The 22,555-nt window shown below is 45.1% G+C and overlaps 1 protein-coding gene across 2 annotated transcripts in view; it reads left to right on the forward strand.

Annotated features, from left to right (window-relative positions):
* The window catches only part of LOC126174824 (translation factor GUF1 homolog, mitochondrial), a 145,041-nt gene that overhangs the window by 62,516 nt on the left and 59,970 nt on the right, over positions 1-22,555 (forward strand). For both annotated transcript variants that reach the window (XM_049921202.1, XM_049921203.1), the window contains exons 4-5: positions 8,151-8,390; positions 8,563-8,690. In XM_049921202.1, coding sequence (XP_049777159.1) covers positions 8,151-8,390; positions 8,563-8,690 — 368 coding nt within the window. The remainder of the gene's footprint in view (positions 1-8,150; positions 8,391-8,562; positions 8,691-22,555) is intronic.

Below are 22,555 nucleotides of genomic sequence, written 5' to 3' on the forward strand. Positions count from 1 at the left end.
ATCCAATGGCAGCCACCTTCTGATATTTGGCAGAATGGACGATTGTGGCTGTGCCTCCTTGATAGGGGAAACAGCTGAACCAATGGACATGTGTCTGAGATTGTCTCCAAATGTCATAGGTGGAATACATTCTCTCTAACCGCCAATTCGCTGAACAAGTGATACTAAAACTGGCAGAATGATTCTGTAGCTGTACAGTAGGACTCCATCATACAGGGAAATGGTGAAGCTATGATGTACAAAGTGAACCATTGTGTGCCTAAGAAATTTATGTGATGTGAGTGTGTCACCATGGTTGTGCATAGGTAGAATCAGACTAGCACTCGTCTGAGTGTGTTAGGTAATAATTGGGTAGGATACAAAAATATCTCTGCTGGACCCACAGAGTCAGTTAAGAATGAAGGTAGGAAAACAAAAAGTAGTGACTGATTGAGATTGCTGGAATAACAGAACTTAGGCAGACAATAAAAAAAAAACGAGCTATTCTCAAGTCAAGGTTGTCACTCTCTTTGGAGACGCAGACATGAAACAAACAGGCAACATGATGATGTAATGTGCTGGAAATAGTGGGGGCAGGGACTCCTCCACCAATGGAACTGTCTTCATTGAGGATTTGTGCTACTAACTGGTCTGCCAATTCCTCAAGATTGCAAGAAAGACCTTGTATTTGCTTAGTGACAAACCAGAGGGGGTATAGGGTAGATGGTAAGGCAATGTGAGGCGTTCGTTCGTGATGTTAGCCTTTCGTACCAAGATACTCAGCTTATCAGAAAAAGGTAGTAGATATTTGTGTTCTGTGAGTTGTAGACGAGTGGAGCTCCTTAGCATGTTTGAATGCCAGATATGAATTTTGAGCTTTTCTCAGACTGTGACTCATGTGTCCCAGTAAGTGTTTCATTGAGCAAGGGTGAACAGATCACACACTACTTCTGGGGAGACGTTTATTCAAGTGTGGTTCAGATTAAGTCCCAGAGCAACTGGGTGCTGTACTTATCTCAGTTACTTACTCATTTGTTTGACAGAAGTGAACATTTGAAACACATGATTAATTCTTTTGCTACAGAGACTGTGCAAAATTGGCAGTATCCGAGGATGAAGGTACCAGACACCAGAATTATCCATAAGACTAGGTATGTTAAGTGTCCATGAAGGAGTTTCTGGCACAGCAGTACATCAGAATTACAAATAATGAAAGGTTGCATAATACTTACAGTTACAACAACATAGTACATATCAATGAGGTACAATGTAATAAATATCACACTTAAAAAGGTTTCAGCCAGTACATCACATATGTGTTGGAAGAAGTTTAAGTCAAGACCCCATTGCTCATAGTGGTTAACTAACTGGTGTCAGCGTACTTCTAAGGTCTGGTAAGTCCTTAAACTTTGGAGACCAAACCTGCATATAAGTCGGGCCCCACTTCTCTCGACACGTGAGCCATCCATCGCTTGAAAACTGGACTCATTTCAAATGAGAACAACGTATGGACATCACTACCTGCCCCTTGACCTGTGCTGCCTTCTGTTGTCAGTTTGTAATATTATTTCAAAAGGAACATTGGCGAATGTAACAGCTGTTGTTGAGAATGGCTGAGCCAATTTGATTTCACTAACGTAATTTTCTCCGTGTACTCATTAGGTTTTGCTGTAGTTCTGCTACAAATACGTCATGTTTGTTGAGTGAGCAAACAATTTTGGAAGTTCAGGTGGAAGAAATTGCTTAATAATCCACCTCGTACATTTGTTTCAGGAGGATAATGGTACTTGCTGTTATCATCTATCAAAGAACTAAAGTAAATATGAAAAATAGATATTGGAGCTTGGTCCAGTTTTAGTATGTGTTACTCTTGAAGATACATCAATTACATATGTCAGTAACACTTTAAATAATGGTATAATGTGTAATAACTATCTGTGGACTCTCCAATATAAGCACATTACTATTATTATTATTATAATTTGCTTTTACGGCCTCATTGGACCACTTTAGTCAATCGTTTCCTGGTCCTCTTCTTCAGTAATCACACGTTTCATTCTTTCTTAACTGCCCAGTACCTTTCATTCCTTCTGATCTTTCCTGTCTTTCCTCATATGTAAATACCCTTTTCATTGTGTGTCGTTTGTCTACTTTGGTTTAAATCTTATTTTCCTGTCTTTCAGTTTCTTGAGATTTTCTGTCTTGTTTTGCAGCTCATCCGAGATTATATCTAGTTCTCCCATATCCTCTTTAATTTCCTTGATCCATCCTACTTGTTGCTTCAGATTCCACAGTTTCTGCATAATTTTTCTTGCTAATCTGGTTTCTGGTGTCCTCATTATATGGCCAAAGAAAGAAATCCTCTTTTTATGTATAGTATCTGTGATGGGCTCCAGTTCCCTGTATACTACTTCATTCGGCACTATCCGCCATTGTCCTTCCTTCTGGTTTTTTATTTATTTATGTGTGTTCTAGCTATTTTTCTCTCTACTTTTAGTATTTTGTTGACTCTGTTTTTTAAAAAGAGTCTCGCTTGCATATGTTACCTCTGGCTGAACCACTGCCTTGTAGTGTTTTAATTTTGTTTGAATTGACAGACATTTCTTATTGTATGTAGACCATGTTAGTTTCTGAGCTTTTGTCATTTTATTGGTTCTTTCTTGCCAAACAGGGTTTTCATCCAAGTTGTGTGTTATAATCTCTCCAAGATATTTAAATTGCTTTACTATTTTAATTTTTCTATTGTGTACTGTTACATGGTCTATTATTAGCGGGTTTGTTAGCATCATCTCAGTCTTTTCAAAAGATATCTGGAGTCCTACTTTTGCACTATATTTTGCAGGCTCATTATTTGATTTCTAGCATCTTGTACATTATTAGTTAGTAATGTCAAGTCAGTTCGGAACCGCACAACTGCTACGACCGCAGGTTCGAATCCTGCCTCAGGCATGGATGTGTGTGATGTCCTTAGATTGGTTAGGTTGACGTAGTTCTAAGTTCTAGGGGACTGATGACCTCCGATGTTAAGTACCATAGCCCTCAGATCCATTTAATGCCAAGTCATCTGCAAATCCCAAACCATTTAGGTTTATATCATCTTTCTTGGTTTCAATTGTTATGTTTTAAGGATTCTCTTTGTACTATTCTCTCATCTAGTATTCAAGAGCACAGTTGAAGAGCAATGGTGATAGACCATCTCCTTGTCTTAACCCTGTTTTAATCGTAAATGGCTCTGATAGTTCTCTTAATTTTACTTTGGACTTGGTGTTTGTAAGGGTTAATTTTATCATTTTTATTAATTTGGGATGAAGTTCAAAATTTCTTAATATTCCAGCATAGAAGATCTGTGGATGCAATCAGAAGCTTTTTTGAAGTCTACATTACTGTATAAACATTCTTAAATCAAAATCTGGGGGAAAATATAGTGTGGCCTGTAAAAGTATAAGTAAGGTGTTCTAATTGCTTCCCAATGGGGTACCTCCATGGCAGCATAAGCAGATAAAGCACAAAACATACTCTTACAAATGTTTTGATGAAAAGGGAATGGTCTCTGCTGTCAGTTCCTCCACGTCTACTTTAACAACCTAAAATTACATAAAAGCTGAAAAATAAAGGTACAACATAATTGTAAGCAATCCATATGCCACAAGCGAGTGCTGCAGCACAGCAGGGTGAGGCAGTGCAGCACTCTTTTTTTAGTCATCAGTCTTCTGACTGGTTTGTTACAGTCTGCCAGGAATTCCTCTCCTGTGCCAACCTCTTCATCTCAGAGTAGCACTTGCAACCTATGTCCTCAACTATTTGCTGGATGTATCCCAGTCTCTGTCTTCCTGTACAGTTTTTGCCCTGTACAGCTCCCTCTAGTACCATGGGAATCATTCCCTGACGTCTTAAGAGATGTCCTATTATCCTGCCCCTTCTCCTTGCCAGTGTTTTCCAAATATTCCTTTCCTCTCCGATTCTGCACAGAACCTCCTCATTCCTTACCCTTTCTGTTCACTTAATTTTCAACATTTGTCTGTAGCACCACATCTCAAATGCTTTGATTCTCTTCTGTTCCTGTTTTGCCACAGTCCATGTTTCACTACCATACAATGCTGTGCTCCAAATGTACATCCTCAGAAATTTCTTTCTCAATTTAAGGCCTATGTTTGATGCTAGTAGACTTCTCTTGGCAAGGAATGCCCTTTTTGCCAATGCTAGTCTGCTTTTCATGGCCTCCTTGCTCCATCCGTCATTGGTTATTTTGCTGCCTAGGTAGCAGAATTCCTTAACTTCATCTATTATGTGACCATCAATCCTGATGTTAAGTTTCTTGCTTTTCTCATTTGTATTATTTCTCCTACTTTTGTCTCTCTCTGGTTTACTCTCAGTCCATATTCTGTACTTATTAGACTGTTTATTCCATTCAGCAGATCATGTGATTCTTTTTCACTTTCACTCAGGATAGCAATGTCATCAGCGAATCGTATCATTGATATCATTTCACCTTGAATTTTAAGTCCACTCCTGAACCTTTCCTTTATTTCCATCATTGCTTCTGCAGTGAACAGATTGAACAGTAGGAGTGAAAGACTACATCCTTGTCTTACACCTTTTTTAATCTGAGCACTTCACTCTTGGTTATCCACTCTTGTTATTCCCTCTTGGCTCTTGTGTATAATGTGTTTTACATGTCTCTCCCTATAGCTTACCCCTATTTTTCTCAGAATTTCGAACATCTTGCACCACTTTCCATTGTCTAACGCTTTTTCAAGGTCAAGAAATCCTATTAGCATGTCTTGATTTTTCTTTAGTCTTGCTTCCTTTATCAACCTCAAAGTCAGAATTGCCTCTCTGGTGTCTTTACCTTTCCTAAAGCCAAACTGATCATCATCTAACACATCCTCAATCTTCTTCCATTCTTCTGTACATTATTCTTGTCAGCAACTTTGATGCATGAGTTCTGAAGCTGATTGTGTGATGATTCTTGCATCTATCAGCTTTTGCAGTCTTTGGAATTGTGTGGATGATATTTTTCCGAAAATCAGATGGTATGTTGCCAGACTCATACATTCTACACACCAACATGGATAATCATTTTGTTGCCACTTCCCCAATGGCTTTAGAAATTCTGATGGAATGTTATCTGTCCCTTCTGCCTTATTTGTTTGTAAGTCCTCCAAAGCGCCCTTAAATTCTGATTCTAATATTGGATCCCCTGTCTCCTCTAAATTGACTCTTGTTTCTTCTTCTATAACATCAGACAAATCTTCCCCCACATAGAGGCCTTCAATGTTCTCTTCCCACCCATCTGCTCTCTCCTCTTCATTTAACAGTGGAATTCCCGTTGCACTCTTAATGTTACCACCCTTGCTTTAAATTGCACCGAAGGTTGCTTTGACTTTCGTATACACTCAGTCAGTCCTTCAAACAATCATTTCTTTTTTGATTTCTTCACATTTTTGATTCAACTATTTCATCTTAGCTTCTTTGTACTTCCTATTTATTTCATTCCTCAGCTACTTGTACTTCTGTATTCCTGAATTTCCCTGAGATTTTTTTACTTCCTTCTTCCATAGATCAACTGAAATATTTATTCTGTTACCCACAGTTTCTTCGCAGCTACTTTCTTTGCACCTATGTTTTTCTTTCCAACTTGTGTGATTGCCCTTTTTTAGAGATGTCCATTCCTCTCCAACTGTATTGCCTACTGAGCTATTCCTTGTTGCTGTATCTAGAGCCGTAGAAAACGCCAAGTGTTACTCATCATTCATTAGTACTTCTCCCACATCTTTGTGGATTGATTCTTGCTGACTAATCCCTCAAACTTCAGCATACTCTTCATCACTACCACATTGTTATCTGAGTCTATATCGGCACCTGTGTATCCCTTACAATACAGTATCTGATTATGAAATCTCTGTCTGACATGATGTAATCTAACTGAAATCTTCCCGCATCACCCAGCCCTTTCCAAGAATGCCTTCTCCTCTTGTGATTCTTGAGAGTACTCGCTATTAGTAGCTGAAACTTATTACAGAAGTCAGTGTTTCTCCTCTCTCATTCCTTGTCCCAAGTCCATATTCTCCGGTAACCTTTTCTTCTACTCCTTCGCCTACAACTGCATTCCAGTCCTCCATGACTATTTGATGCCGCGCAGGATTAGCCGAGCGGTGTAAGGTGCTGCAGTCATGAGCTGTGTGGCTCGTCCCGGCGGAGGTTCGAGTCCTCCCTCGGGCATGGGTGTGTGTGTTTGTTCTTAGGATAATTTAGGTTAAGTAGTGTGTAAGCTTAGGGACTGATGACCTTAGCAGTTAAGTCCCATAAGATTTCACACACATTTTAACATTTGACTATTAGATTTTCATCTACCCTTATGTACTGTATTACTCTTTCAATATCCTCAAATGCTTTCTCTATCTCTTCATCTTCATCTTGCGACATCAGCATGTATACCTGAACTATAGTTGTCGATGTTTGTTTGCTATCGATTCTGATAAGAACAACCCCATCACTAAACTGTTCACAGTAACACACTCTGTGCCCTACCTTCCTATTCATAATGAATCTTGTTCCTGTTACACCATTTTCTGCTGCTGTTGATATTACCCTATATTTATCTCACCAGAAGTCCTTGTCTTCTTTCCTTTTCACCCCACTGGCCCCTACTATATCTGTATCAATCCTTTGCATTTACCTTTTCTGATTTTCCAGCTTACCTCCCACATTCAAGTGTCTGACATTCCATGCCCTGACTTGTAGAAGGTTATCCTTCCATTGGCTATTCAGTCTTTTTCTTATGGTCACCTCCTTCTTGGTAGTCCCCTCCTGGAGATCCGAATGGGGGACTGTTCCAGAATCTTTTGCCAGTGGATACATCGTCATGATACTTTTCCAATTACAGGCCATATGTCCTGTGAATACACAATACATGTCTTTAATGCAGTGGTTTACATTGCCTTCTGCATCCTCATGCCATTCATCATTGCTGATTCTTCCACCTTTAGGGGCAGTTTCCCATGCCAAGGACAAGAGAGTGCCCTGAACCTCTGTCTGCTCCTTTGCCCTCTTTGTCAAGGCCATTGGCAGAATGAGGGTGACTTCTGTGCAGCATACAGAAGAATATTGGTAATGACCGTATCCAAGAGTGTAACAAATCAGTGCATTTGCAACAAAAGTAACCCACAGCTAAACCAGTTAGGTAATTGCAGATTCATAATGCCAAACTGGTGGTCTTCGCTGAAGAAGTAAGCTAGAGAATAATAGTGCAGGTCATTATTAATTAGGACAATAAGCTGCTCCTAGTCATGTGGCCACAGTGCATAAGAATGCTTAGAACATACAGCTAATCTGGGTCATGATGGGGGTGGTGGTTTCTTCCTCTTAGACACTATTTTAACAGTTCATGGTTTGTCTCGGTGCAGCTCTACTGCAGCAGCAGGTGGGGATGGCACATTTCCCTAATAAGGTTTTAGACTATCAAAATGAATGATCACTGGGTGGTCAAGACAGCTGTATCTCTGCAGTAATATTAGACATCAAACGTAAACTGAGTGAGGTGGCGCAGTGGTTAGCTCACTGGACTCGCATTCGGAAGACGACAGTTCAAACCCGAGTCTGGTGATCTTGATTTAGGTTTTCTGTGATTTCCCTAAATTGCTTCAGGCAAATGCCAGGATGGTTCCTTTGAAAGGACATGGCCGATTTCCTTCCCCATCCCTCCCTAATCCAATGGAACCGATGACCTCGCTGTTTAGTCCCTTCTCCCAAATCAACCAACCAACCAGCAAACATATTATCTGGTACAGGCCTTCACAAGGGGATGTGTCCTTCTCTTCTTAATCGCTGGATTTCACAGTAGTACCCAGTCACCTGGCTGATGCGGGGTAGGTCGCTCCTTTATTTCCCCTCTGCATTTGCCTGGTTGTAGCTTTAACATTATTTCACTGAACTTGTTTCCAGATAATTTTAAGTTTGTGTGCCAAGCTTCATACTTCCTTCAAATCAATGTCCAGGACAAGCTTATCTATCTCAAACTCACAGCTCGTATATTTAACGCTGCCCTGTAATCTGAGACTTTTGATTTCTAAAGTAAAACAACTGTTATGTTAGAGGATAGTGTTCTCCAATTATTCCTATAGTAAATTTATTTTTTTGAAATATTTTTCTTTCTTCCTGTTTGTTGACAGAGCGGCTGGACAGGTTGGATTTATAACATGTAACATGCGGTCCACTAAAGAAGCTCATATAGGTGATACATTTCATTTAAAGGATATGACTGTAGAACCTATTGAAGGATTCAAGCCAGCACAGCCCATGGTTTTTGCTGGAGTTTATCCAATGGATCAGTCACAACATGTTGCTCTGAGAGGAGCTATTGAGAAACTTGTTCTTAATGACCCAGCTGTTTCTGTGTCTGTGGATTCTAGGTACAGTTGCCTACAGGTTTTCACTGCACTTACATTTGGTTCAAATTATGTAGATCCGATATAATATTTGTATTATTCATGCACAGTTGACAAAGCAGAAATAGAAGACTTTTATCAAGTTACAAATTACTTATGTCTACACCAAATATTGATAAATGTTTTTTGTTTGCAGTCCTGCTTTAGGGCAGGGTTGGCGGCTGGGTTTCCTTGGGCTGCTTCATTTAGAAGTTTTCAGCCAGAGGTTAGAACAAGAGTATGGGGCACAAGCCGTGCTGACAGCCCCCAGTGTCACTTACAAAGGTGATATTCCTGATATAGAAAGAGCTGTCCTAACCTGGGCAAATTATATTGATGGTAGGCAGTGAAAACCTCCAACTCCATTCTGTTAAATTTTTCGGGTGATGCAAATATGGCTTCTAAAAATATAATATAAAGTGATACAGAAAGTTGCTAAACATGTAACTGTATAGTAGAAGCATAGTCACTAACAGATTAGAGAAATACATGCACTTTGAAATCTCTTTTTGGTTTCGGAGTTACTGGTTGCCAGAATTGCTTGTTTTCTCAGACAGATGGAGTTTTCATTGCCCACCATCGAAATATGAACTGGTTTTGTTTATGAAATGACTGCAGTTGTTGACCAGTATTGAATTGTGTTTTTGCAAAGTAAATGAACCAATAGATCCCTTGCAGTGTATTAGTATGTTAGCTCTGTTTGCTGTTCTTTCCATTCATATTTGTGACATCACTACACCAGGTACAAATACCAACAAAGTTAGTAATAAATCACTCAGAAGCTGTGCTAAGAGGATCTAAATGAGAAATAGTTTTGGGTAGAAATGGATAGGCCACTTTTATCAGTGTCATCCAGTGTTTACAGCATGTTCTTCCTTTTATATATAAGCTCCATAGAAGAAACCCATCAACTTCCGCTCATTGTTTGTTCTAATATGATTTCCTACGTGATGTCAGTTTTTCAGGTAACTTTAATGGGATATAGACTGATATTTGCAGTTGCGCCAGCCTAGTTGTACATTGTTGCAGTGCCACACAGGAAAGTGTAAAGAATCAAACAAAGTAAAGTACACGTTGAAATATCAATAATTATGACAAGGATAGATTGCTGCTCACTCTGGTACCACGCGCCGCGGGATTTGAATCCGCGCCAGACATCATGGACGTCGAAGACCCCTAGAGGTCTCTGCACCATCGCGCCGTAAGCTGTGGCGGCTCGCGCCTCCTAGCCCGCTTTTAGTGTGAGGGCACCACAGTGGAACACTTGGTTCCAGCGGCCAATAGCGGCGCTCCCGCCTGCCTCTCACTCAGCCAGCCAGTCTAATCTCACGTACGTCTGTTGACACATCGCCTCACGTTAGACAGCTTACTTACTTGTTCTGTGTATGAGTGGACATGTATGTTAGGTTTCCTTGTGACTCTGTTGTTCGATCTTGTTGTTGTTCATTCTGTCCTTCGGTGGTCGTGTCCATTCTCTCCTGTAGTGTTGTTGTTCGTGGGCCTCTCTGCGGGTCCCATCACACTTTCCGTCATTTCAACCCCGCGACCATCCCAGTCGCAGTTACAACATTTTGGCACTGAGGTAAACGGTGGTCATTGTTGGTATGGAGGCGGCGAAGTTGGTGTGTCTGCTGGAGCAACAGCAGCAGCTCATGCAGCAGCAGCAGCAGCTCCAGTTAGACATCTTACAAAAGTCGCTGCAGTTGCTGATGGACAAAGTAGATGACCAGGACGCATTACCGCAACAGCTTCAGAGTCCTCAGGTGTCCGATGCTTTCCCGCGTCCACCATTGTTTCCACCCTTTAATGACACTAAAGAGGACTGGGAAACCTACTTACATCAGCTGAAACAACATTTCACGGCTTTTCAAGTCACTGACGACTCCTTGCAGCGGTCGTTGTGTTTGACTTGAGCCTCTCCGGACACATTCTTTCTTCTCTGCAAGTTGGCACCGTTGTCCGATCCTGTGGCTCTCTCTTTCCAGGAGAGCTGCCTTTTGCTGACAAACTATTATTCCCAGCGCTACCATGTGGTCGCCTCTAGGCTGGAGTACCACCAGTACCATAAACAGCCTGGTCAATCGTATCATTCCTGGGTCACGGACTTTCAGGGTCTCAGCCGTCGATGTGATTTTATGTGCACCAATCAGCAGTGTAAGGCTTCGTATGCAGACTCCCTGATCTGGGATGTGATGGTTCAGCTGGCTCCCAATCCTGAGGTCCATACTGCGGCGTTGAAACTCAACAACACTTCCTTGGAAGAGATTCTCCACATTGCCCACTCCTTTGAAATTGCTCAAGCGGCTAATAAGCATCTTACGGCGCGACCGCAGGTGGCAGCGATTGCGGCGTCACGGCAGGTTCCACCCTCACGACGTTGACGTGGGCCGGCCGACAGAGACCAGCATCGTCGGAATTCCTCGTTGTCCGACGTCTCTATGGCATCGGCGCCTTCGGTCACCCCTCATCGCCGGTCGCGCGGCCCACTTCCATCTTGCCCACAGTGCTTTACTGCCCATTCGCGGACTGTTTGTCCCCAGTGTTGGAAAACGTGCATGCTGTGTAACAAGGAGGGCCACGTCCGATCGGTTTGTCATAGTCGCTCGACTCGATCCAGTCCTGCCCCTCCTGGGCCTCAAGATACCGTCCATGCTCTGCAGTCGGTCATCCCACAGGATCAGTGCGGAAGCTTTCCTCATGCTCCGCATTTTCACAGAGGATGTCAGTTTTCAGGTCGACACTGGGGCTACCATCTCCCTGATTAATATGGCGACATATACCCGGCTAGGCTCTCCTGCATTGTTGCCTACCTCTCGCTGTTTGTTCGCCTACGGAGACGGTTCCGTTCCCCTTCGTGGGCAGTTCGTCGTCCAGGCGACGTACAAGCATGTTCCCCGGCTCCTTACCCTCTTTGTCGTCGACCATCCGTCGGCTTTGAATATTATTGGCCTGGACGTGTTTCAACTGTTTGGCTTTTCAATTTCCGACGAAGTTAAGGTCATTTCCAAGGCTGTTCCCTTTCAGGACTTGGACGATCTGTGCTCTGCTTTTGCGTCGTTGTTTGCACCGGATCTCGGATGTGATTTCGGCTTTGAGGCACACATCACCCTACGGCCGGATGCACAGCCTTGCTTTTTCCAGGCCCGGCCCCTTCCAGTGGCCTTACGGCCAGTGGTCAAGCAAAAACTTGATCGGCTCCAGGCCGCTGGCGTGCTGGAGCCTGTAACTTACAGTGCATGGGCGACACCACTGGTGGTCATACAGAAACCCAAAGGGTCCCTTCGGCGGTGTGGGAACTTCGGTGCTACAGTCAATGCTCAGTCCCTCATTGAAACTTATCCCATTCCCCGACAGGAAGACCTTCTTGCCAAGCTTGCCAGGGGAGAGTATTTTTCCAAGATCGACCTGCCTGAGGCATACCACCAGTTGCCCTTGGATGCCGAATCTCAGAACATCATGGTTATCAACACGCCTTTCAGATTGTATAAGTATGAGTGCCTTCCCTTTGGTGTCTCTTCGGCGCCGGCCATTTTCCAGTGATTCCTGGAACAGCTTACACAGCCTATCCCTGCCTATGTGAATTATGTGGATGACATCTTGGTCACCAGGCGTTCCCACCAGGAACATTTGCAAAGCCTCAGCGCCTTATTTCACGCTCTGCAGTCTGCTGGTCTACGCTGTCGGCTGGACAAGTGTTGTTTTTTTCAACCAGAAGTGAAATAGTTAGGCCACTTTCTTAGCAAAGATGGCATTCACCCTTCAGGTCATAATGTCCCAAGGATTTATCTGAACTGCAGGTGTTTTTGGGCAAGGCTACTTATTACTTAAAGTTCTTGCCCCAGGCTGCCTCCGTTGCTCAACCCCTCAGTCACTTGCATCGCAAAGGAGTACCATTTGTGTGGACTCCTGCCTGTGACCAGGCTTTTCTCCATTTAAAGGCGATGCTGAAGTCCGCCACTTGCCTTACTCCCTTCTCTCCTTGGTTGTGGCAGCTGATGCATCGGCATACGGCATTGGGGCCGTCCTCGCGCACCAGGATGCCGATGGCTCCGAACAGCCCATTGCTTATGCCTCTAAGACGTTGACCCCAGCACAACGGAACTACTCCCAGATTGAAAAGGAGGCCCTGGTGGTTGTGTTTGCTGTCCAAAAATTTCACACCTATCTCTTTGGGGCAAAGTTCACCATCCTGACGGACCATAAACCCTTTACACTTTTTGGACCCCACTCTCACCTTCCAGAGCGGACGGCTCAACGTCTCCAGTGCTGGGCATTGTTTTTACATAATTATGCTTACACCACCCGGTATAAGCCCACTGCCCACCATACTAATGCGGACACTTTGTCACATCTCCCAGCAGGCCCCGATCCTGCCTTTGACCAACAGTATGTCCTCTGCTTTCACATTGATTCTGCCCACTAGGATGTGCTGGACGGTCTGCCTCTTATGGCTGCTCACATTGCTGCAGCTACCCGCCGTCTTGCGGCAGGTTCTCAATTACGTGGTCCACGGGTGGCCGTCCTACATTACTTGTCAGATGCAGTCTGATTTCAGCCCCTGGCGCCACCTGTCCCACAGGCTCTCCATGGTCGATGATGTCCTCCTGTTGGCCACGGAGACAGATGCCCACCGGGTGGTCACCCCTCCAGAATTGCAGCTTTGGGTGCTCAGTTTGTTACACCATGGGCACTGGGGTATGTCCTGTATGAAAGTTTTGGCTCGCCAACATGTGTATTGGCCCAGCATCGATGGCAATATTGAATGCCTAGTCCATGGGTGCACTGTCTGTGTGCGTCACCAGGCAAGCCCCCCTCAGTCGTTTGCATTCTGGCTTGTATCTCACCAACCCTGGGATCACATCCAGATCGATTTTGCGGACCCGTTTTTGGGGTCCATGTGGTTACTCACCGTTGATGCCTACTCCAAATACCCACATGTTGTTCGCATGGCATCCACCACCACGGAGGCTACACTCATGGCCCTGGCCCAGGTTCTCGCCATTGAGGGCCTGCCACACACGTTGGTCTCCGATAATGGTCCCCAATTCACAGCGTCCTCCTTCCATGACTTCTGTCTGGCCAACGGTATCAAACATATCCGTAGCCCCCCTTTCCACCCTTCGTGGTGGAGAGGCTTGTCCGCACTTTTAAACACCAGTTGACTAAGGCAGTTGACACATCTCCAACCACGTCGGCCCTCACCCTGTTTTTGAGCACCTATCGCACTTCGCCAATTGACAGATGCAGTCCGCCAGAGCTCCTTCACGGGTGACAGCCGCAGACCCTGCTCCATTTGCTGATGCCATCCTCCTCCCACCACCACTCCCGGCCCTCGCAGCGGTATGCCCCTGGCACAGCCATGTGGGCCCGCGAGTACGGGCGCAAGGCGGGTTGGACACCCGCCACGGTCGTTGCGCACATGGGCGGCATGTGACGTCAATGCAGACGCTGAAAGGGTTGGAGCGCCGCCATCATTATCAGCTCCGCCCGCGTGCGCCCTCTGGACTAGCCCTACCTCCTTCAGGTATGGATGTGGTCCTCGAGTCACTGTCCCGGCCCCCGGTTGCCGTCTCCCCGCCGGCCTGCCGCTGTTCCTCTCCACCTCTGGGTGGATCAGTGGCTCCCTCCCCCACCCTGGACTCTGGATCGGCTGTCATGGATACCTCGGGCGTCCCTTCCTCCTCGACAATTGTGGTTGATGCGCCCGGTTCCTCTTATCACTGCCACCCACCTCGGCACCGTCCAGGGCGTTTCCTCCCCTATGCGCAAGTTTCAGGGGGGAGGGATCTGGTACTGCGCACCGCGGAATTTGAATCCGTACCAGACATCATGGACGTCGAAGACCCCTAGAGGTCTCTGCACCATCACGCCATAAGCTGTGGGGGCGTGCGCCTCCTGGCCTGCTTTTAGTGTGAGGGCGCCACAGTGGAGCACATGGTTCCAGCGGCCAATAGCGGCGCTCCCGCCTGCCTCTCGCTCAGCCAGCCAGTCTAATCTCGTGTATGTCTGTTGACACACCGCCTCACATTAGACAGCTTACTTACTTGTTCTGTGTACGAGTGGACGTGTTTGTTAGGTTTCCTTGTGACTCCATTGTTCGATCTTGTTGTTGTTCGTTCTGTCCTTTGGTGGTCGTGTCCATTCTCTCCTGTAGTGTTGTTGTTCGCGGGCCTCTCCGCGGGTTCCGCCACGCTTTCCATCATTTCAACCCCGCAACGTCCTGGTCGCAGTTACAACACTCACTGTATTGGTGACACATTGTGTTGCAGACAGGCGCAACAAGAAGGTTGTTACCCACTGAACTTTCAGCTAGTCATATTAACAAAGGAAAGGAAAGGAAAACACACACACATTCACACACACAGGCTCGCCTCATGCCCACATGACCGCCATCTCCGGCCGCTCTGGATAGACTGCGAGTGTTGCATTGAACAAAAGCAACAATCTGTAGTCGAACAGGGAAGGGAGAGGGATGACAGGGTACATATGAGTGAGAGAGAAGAGCACTGTCTGGTGTAGTGTGCAGGGACTAGAAGGTGGTACGATAAAGCTGCCAGGCAAAGTGTAGGAAGGTAGGGGGGCGGAAAAGGGGAGAAGCAGAGAAGGAAAAAGAGTGGTGGGTGCACTGGCAGAGAGCAACGCACATTGAGGGTGAGTGGACATGAATTGGGAGTTTGTGATAGGACAGAAGGGGCAGAAACTTGTGTCGAGGGTATGAGGCGTACCACAGGGGAGTGTTATGGGACCATTGCTTTTCACAATATATATAAATGACCTAGTAGATAGTGTCGGAAGTTTCATGCGGCTTTTCGTGGATGATGCTGTAGTATACAGAGAAGTTGCAGCATTAGAAAATTGCAGCGAAATGCAGGAAGATCTGCAGCGGATAGGCACCTGGTGAGGGAGTGGCAACTGACCCTTAACATAGACAAATGTAATGTATTGCGAATACACAGAAAGAAGGATCATTTATTGTATGATTATATAATAGCAGAACAAACACTAGTAGCAGTTACTTCTGTAAAATATCTGGGAGTATGCGTACGGAATGATTTGAAGTAGAATGATCACATAAAAATAATTGTTGGTAAGGTGGGTGCCAGGTTGAGATTCATTGGGAGAGTCCTTAGAAAATGTAGTCCATCAACAAAGGCGGTGGCTTACAAAACACTTGTTCGGCCTATACTTGAGTATCGCTCATCAGTGTGGGATCCGTACCAGGTTGGGTTGACAGAAGAGATAGAGAAGATCCAAAGAAGAGTGGTGTGTTTCATCACAGGGTTATTTGGTAAGCGTGATAGCGTTAGGGAGATGTTTAGCAAACTCAAGTGGCAGACTCTGCAAGAGAGGCGCTCTGCATTGCGGTGTAGCTTGCTGTCCAGATTTCGAGAGGGTGCGTTTCTGGACCAGGTATCGAATATTTTGCTTCCCCCTACTTATACCTCCCGAGCAGATCACGAATGTAAAATTAGAGAGATTCGAGCGCGCACGGAGGCTTTCCAGCAGTCATTCGTCCCACGAACCATACGCGAGTGGAACAGGAAAGGGAGGTAATGACAGTGGCATGTAAAGTGCTGTCCGCCACACACCGTTGGGTGGCTTGCAGAGTATAAATGTAGATGTAGATGTAGGAAAGAAGGTTACCGAAAGTTGAGGGTTCATTTAGTGAGTGCAAAATCATCATATAGTTGCTGATCCAACCTCAGTTGCAGACACTACGAGAGAGGCACTGTGCATCACCAATTGATATATTGCTTCCTAGTATGTATATCTCATGAAAAAGCTGTGAAGGTACAATTAGAGAGATTCAAGCTCACCTGGAGGCTTACCAACAATCATTCTTTCCATGAACCATTTGTGACAGAAACAGGAATGGGAGAAGTAACAGTAGAACATAAAGTAAAAGTACTCTCTACCGCAAATCATAAGGTGGATTGTGGAGCATAGATGTAGGCGTAAATTGTTAACACTCAATTTTGAATTGATAGTCATGAAATACTTCAAAACTGTTGAAAAAAATCAGCAACCAACTGCAAAAAAGAAATTTTATTTCTTGATCAGTTTCAGGCACTTGGTGACCTTCAGAAGATTAGAATTATCACATTGTTAGTGAGTGTCAACAATAAACAGGTGTATGCAGCATATTACTGTAGTTGCCATAAAGCAAATAAGATATAAGGAAGCCAAACAACAAGTCATTTGTCATTTGGTTTCCTTATACCATACAATGGAACCTCACATAGCGAGCATAATTTCCAGAATCTTACTTGTAGTGCATTCCATGCAGAAAATACTAAAAGTTTTACCTTAATCATACCATTTATTCAAACAAAATTATACATACAACACTCGGCAAAAATAAGACACAGCATTATCATTAAATAAATTTTTAGTGCACACAGCCACTGCTTTATTGAGGTGATGATTTTTGGTATACGATGCAACCGATTCCGATGCAATCGAAACTCAGATAGATCACGTGCCTTTTCCATTCTATGCACAGGCCACAGCCTCACTGATACTACATGTGTCGTGCATATGTGTAACTAGCAGTCTTTCCTCACCAGGTGATGCTGTTATCACCTGGATGGGTTTATTTCAATAGTAGGTTGATGATCATAATGTTCTGGCTGATCAGTGTATACTTCAAAATATTAACCCTAGTAGCCTTCACTGGTCAGACCTGTAAGATGAAAGCAGCAAATGGTGACAAAGCATTATGTGTCCTTGTAATCACCAGTTGCTGTTTTCATTTTGTTGTTCTAATGATGGCCAGTCAATGTTTTGAAAAATTTTGAGTGTGTTAAATGGAAAATAAAGTGTTACCATGTCAAAGTGACTAGTTATATGCAAAGATAAATTGGGAAATATGCTCATTTTCATAACAATTGAATCTATTCAGGAATTACATGAAAACGCTATCCAAGACCCTGAGTCATGATGAGTAAGTAAGGTGGTTCAAAATTTGCCATTAGACTTATATTTGGATGTGGTAGGATTGAGATACATTGTAGTTAGTAGGCTATTAGAGTACTGTTTATTTTTGCTGTTAACCTACATATTTGTATATTAATTGTTAAAGGAATTTATTTAATGAAATTTAATGCTGCCAAACTTTGTACTTGACAAAACTAAACACAAACATACACACAAAATTCAAGCTTTTGCAACCAACGGTTGCTTCATCAGGAAAGAGGGAAGGAGAGGGAAAGACGAAAGGATGTGGGTTTTAAGGGAGAGGGTAAGGAGTCATTCCAATCCTGGGAGCGGAAAGACTTATCTTAGGGGGAAAAAAGGACAGGTATACACTCACACACACACACACATATCCATCCGCACACACACAGACACAAGCAGACATTTGTAAACCTACACTTTTTCGCCTTTTTTCACACCAGATCTCCAGTTACTTTCTAGTTCACCTTTATCTCTCCCCATATATTTTTATTTTCATTTTCATTTCAGCCTAATGTTACACTTTCCACCTTCTAATACCACGTCACCCTCACAACACCCCCACAACGACCCCATTAAGTTTTATTTACTTTCCCTCCGCAAACATGCCATCGCCCTAGCCAAATTACGCTCCCATATTTTATTTTCTCAGGCTTGTCTGACATTTGGCATTACCCCCAAAGGCTTCACACTTAAAGTTCCCATCTCTGGCTGCAACCCTTCTTTCCATCAGTCCCTATACCAGTTCCAAACTGAACAATCCATTGCCCTCACCCACCTAATCCTTCACCTACACATCAACTCAGCCAATGAACACAACCGTCAACTCCTATCCTTAATAAAAGTCCTCAATCTTTCCTCTCCCACATCCACACTGGCTGTTCACAGCATCCTCCTACAGGCCAACCACAAATTAGAACAGCATGTCACCCTCCACCTCAAAAAACTATCCAATCTCCTGGTTTCCCACCTCCGGAAAGGCAATTCACTCACCCTTCACAACCTTTCCAGCGAACCTCAACCTCCTCTCATTGCACACAAACCCAGTCTCTCCCATTTACTCAATCTCCCACTTCCAGCTCCACTCCCTCCAAAACCTCAAAATTCCAATCAACACAATCTGGAACCACAACACCCTAATTCAGTAGTTAACCTTTCCTCCAAACCTCTCTCCCAATTCGAAACCTCAGTCCTATCCAAAGGCCTCACCTTCAGCCCCACTCCCAGATTCAACCAAACAGCCCTCGTCAAAGATTTACTGTCCTACACTCGTACTCTCTGCTGGAAATATCACTTTGCCACGAAGAAAAATGATCCTAATCCTACTCCTAATGATCCAACTTCCCAAGACACTATCCAAATTGAACCCTGCCTGGAACAGTTCCGTCCTCCGTCACAGGGGGACCCACCTCCTCTTCCTCAAAATCACCCTCTCCAGACCTTCCAGGAATTCCTCACTTCCAGCCTTGCCTCTCAATCTTTCTTGAAAAACCTTAATCCTACTCCCAACATCACCACAGCCGAAGCCCAGGCTATCCGTGATCTGAAAGCTGACTGATCCATCATCATTCTTCCGGCTGACAAGGATTCCAAGATCGTGGTACTTGATCGTCAGGAATATGTGGCTGAGGGACTGCGTCAGCTTTCAGACAACACTACATACAAAGTTTGCCAAGGTAATCCCATTCCTGACGTCCAAACGGAGCTTCAAAGAATCCTCAGAACCTTAGGCCCCCTACAAAACATTTCACCTGACTCCATCAGCCTCCTGACCCCACAAACACCTTGCACTCCTACCTTCTACCTACTTCCTAAAATTCACAAACCCAAACATCCCGGCCGCCCCATTGTAGCTGGTTACCAAGCCCCCACACAACGTATCTCTGCCTACGTAGATCAACACCTTCAACCCATTACATGCAGTCTCCCATCCTTCATCAAAGACACCAACCACTTTCTCGAACGCCTGGAATCCTTACCCAATCTGTTACCCCCGGAAACCATCCTTGTAACCATTGATGCCACTTCCTTATACACAAATATTCCGCATGTCCAGGGCCTCGCTACGATGGAGCACTTCCTTTCACGCCGATCACCTGCCACCCTACCTAAAACCTCTTTCCTCATTACCTTAGCCAGCTTTATCCTGACCCACAGCTTCTTCACTTTTGAAGGCCAGACATACCAACAATTAAAGGGAACAGCCATGGGTACCAGGATGGCCCCCTCGTACGCCAAACTATTCATGGGTCGCTTAGAGGAAGCCTTCTTGGTTACCCAGGCCTGCCAACCCAAAGTTTGGTACAGATTTATTGATGACATCTTCATGATCTGGACTCACAGTGAAGAAGAACTCCAGAATTTCCTCTCCAACCTCAACTCCTTTGGTTCCATCAGATTCGCCTGGTCCTACTCCAAATCCCATGCCACTTTCCTTGACGTTGACCTCCATCTGTCCAATGGCTAGCTTCACACGTCCGTCCACATCAAACCCACCAACAGTACCTCCATTATGACAGCTGCCACCCATTCCACATCAAGCGGTCCCTTCTCTACAGCCTAGGTCTTCGTGGCAAACGAATCTGCTCCAGTCCGGAATCCCTGAACCATTACACCAACAACCTGATAACAGCTTTCGCATCCCGCAGCTACCCTCCCTACCTTGTACAGAAACAAATAACCAGAGCCACTTCCTCACCCCCTCAAACCCAGAACCTCCCACAGAAGAACCCAAAAAGTGCCCCACTTGTGACAGGATACTTTCCGGGACTGGATCAGACTCTGAATGTGGCTCTCCAACAGGTATATAACGTCCTCAAATCCTTCCCTGAAATGAGATCCATCCTTCATGAAATCCTCCCCACTCCACCAAAAGTGTCTTTCCGCCGTCCACCTAACCTTCGTAACCTCTTAGTTCATCCCTATGAAATCCCTACCCTCTGGCTCCTACCCTTGGAACCGCCCCCAGTGTAAAACCTGTCCCATGCACCCTCCCACCACCACCTACTCCAGTCCTGTAACCCGGAAGGTGTACACGATCAAAGGCAGAGCCACGTGTGAAAGCACCCACGTGATTTACCAACTGACCTGCCTACACTGTGACGCTTTCTATGTGGGAATGACCAGCAACAAACTGTCCATTCGCATGAATGGACACAGGCAGACAGTATTTGTTGGTAATGAGGATCACCCTGTGGCGAAACATGCCTTGGTGCACGGCCAGCACATCTTGGCACAGTGTTACACCATCCGGGTTATCTGGATACTTCCCACTAACACCAACCTATCCGAACTCCGGAGATGGGAACTTGCCCTTCAATATATCCTCTCTTCCCGTTATCAACCAGGCCTCAATCTCCGCTAATTTCAATTTGCTGCCTCTGATACCTCACCTGTCATTCAACAACATCTTTGCCTCTGCACTTCCACCTCGACTGACATCTCTGCCCAAACTCTTTGTCTTTAAATATGTCTGCTTGTGTCTGTATATGTGTGGATGGATATGTGTGTGTGTGCAAGTGTATACCTGTCCTTTTTTCCCCCTAAGGTAAGTCTTTCCGCTCCCGGGATTGGAATGACTCCTTACCCTCTCCCTTAAAACCCACATCCTTTCATCTTTCCCTCTCCTTCCCTCTTTGCTGACGAAGCAACCGGGGGTTGCGAAAGCTCGAAATTTTGTGTGTGTGCTTGTGTGTTTTTTATTGTGCCTATCTACCAGCACTTTCCCGTTTGGTAAGTCATGGAATCTCTGTGGGTGCTTTCACACGTGGCTCTGCCTCTGATCGTGTACATCTTCCGGGTTACAGGACTGGAGTAGGTGGTGGTGGGAGGGTGCATGGGACAGGTTTTACACCGGGGGCAGTTACAAGGGTAGGAGCTAGAGGGTAGAGAAGGTGGTTTGGGGATTTCATAGGGATGAACCAAGAGGTTACGAAGGTTAGGTGGACGGCGGAAAGACACTCTTGGTGGAGTGGGGAGGATTTCATGAAGGGTGGATCTCATTTCAGGGCAGGATTTGAGAAAGTCGTATCCCTGCTGGAGAGCCACATTCAGAGTCTGATCCAGTCCTGGAAAGTATCCTGTCACAAGTGGGGCACTTTTGGGGTTCTTCTGTGGGAGGTTCTGTGTTTGAAGGGATGAGGAAGTGGCTCTGGTTATTTGCTTCTGTACCAGGTCGGGAGGGTAGTTGCGGGATGCGGAAGCTGTTTTCAGGTTGTTGGTGTAATGGTTCAGGGATTCAGGACTGGAACAGATTCGTTTGCCACGAAGACCTAGGCTGTAGGGAAGGGACCATTTGATGTGGAATGGGTGGCAGCTGTCATAATGGAGGTACTGTTGCTTGTTGGTGGGTTTGATGTGGACAGACGTGGGAAGCTGGCCATTGGACAGATGGAGGTCAACGTCAAGGAAAGTGGCATGGGATTTAGAGTAGGACCAGGTGAATCTGATGGAACCAAAGGAGTTGAGATTGGAGAGGAAATTCTGGAGTTCTTCTTCACTGTGAGTCCAGATCATGAAGATGTCATCAGGGCTTTGGGTTGGCAGGCTTGGGTAACCAAGAAGGCTTCCTCTAAGTGACCCATAAAAAGGTTGGCGTATGAGGGGGCCATCCTGGTACCCATGGCTGTTCCCTTTAATTGTTGGTATGTCTGGCCTTCAAAAGTGAAGAAGTTGTGAGTCAGGATGAAGCTGGCTAAGGTGATGAGGAAAGAGGTTTTAGGTAGGGTGGCAGGTGATCGGCGTGAAAGGAAGTGCTCCATTGCAGCGAGGCCCTGGACGTGCGGGATATTTGTGTATAGGGAAGTGGCATCAATGGTTACAAGGATGGTTTCCGGGGGTAACAGACTGGGTAAGGATTCCAGGCATTCGAGAAAGTGGTTGGTGTCTTTGATGAAGGATGGGAGACTGCATGTAATGGGTTGAAGGTGTTGATCTACGTAGGCAGAGATACGTTGTGTGGGGGCTTGGTAACCAGCTACAATGGGGCGGCTGGGATGTTTGGGTTTGTGAATTTTAGGAAGTAGGTAGAAGGTAGGAGTGCAAGGTGTTTGTGGGGTCAGGAGGCTGATGGAGTCAGGTGAAATGTTTTGTAGGGGGCCTAAGGTTCTGAGGATTCTTTGAAGCTCTGTCTGGACGTCAGGAATGGGATTACCTTGGCAAACTTTGTATGTAGTGTTGTCTGAAAGCTGACGCAG

The sequence above is a fragment of the Schistocerca cancellata genome, chromosome 3 (assembly GCF_023864275.1).
Source record: "Schistocerca cancellata isolate TAMUIC-IGC-003103 chromosome 3, iqSchCanc2.1, whole genome shotgun sequence".
In the NCBI taxonomy this organism is placed as follows: Eukaryota; Metazoa; Arthropoda; class Insecta; order Orthoptera; family Acrididae; genus Schistocerca; species Schistocerca cancellata.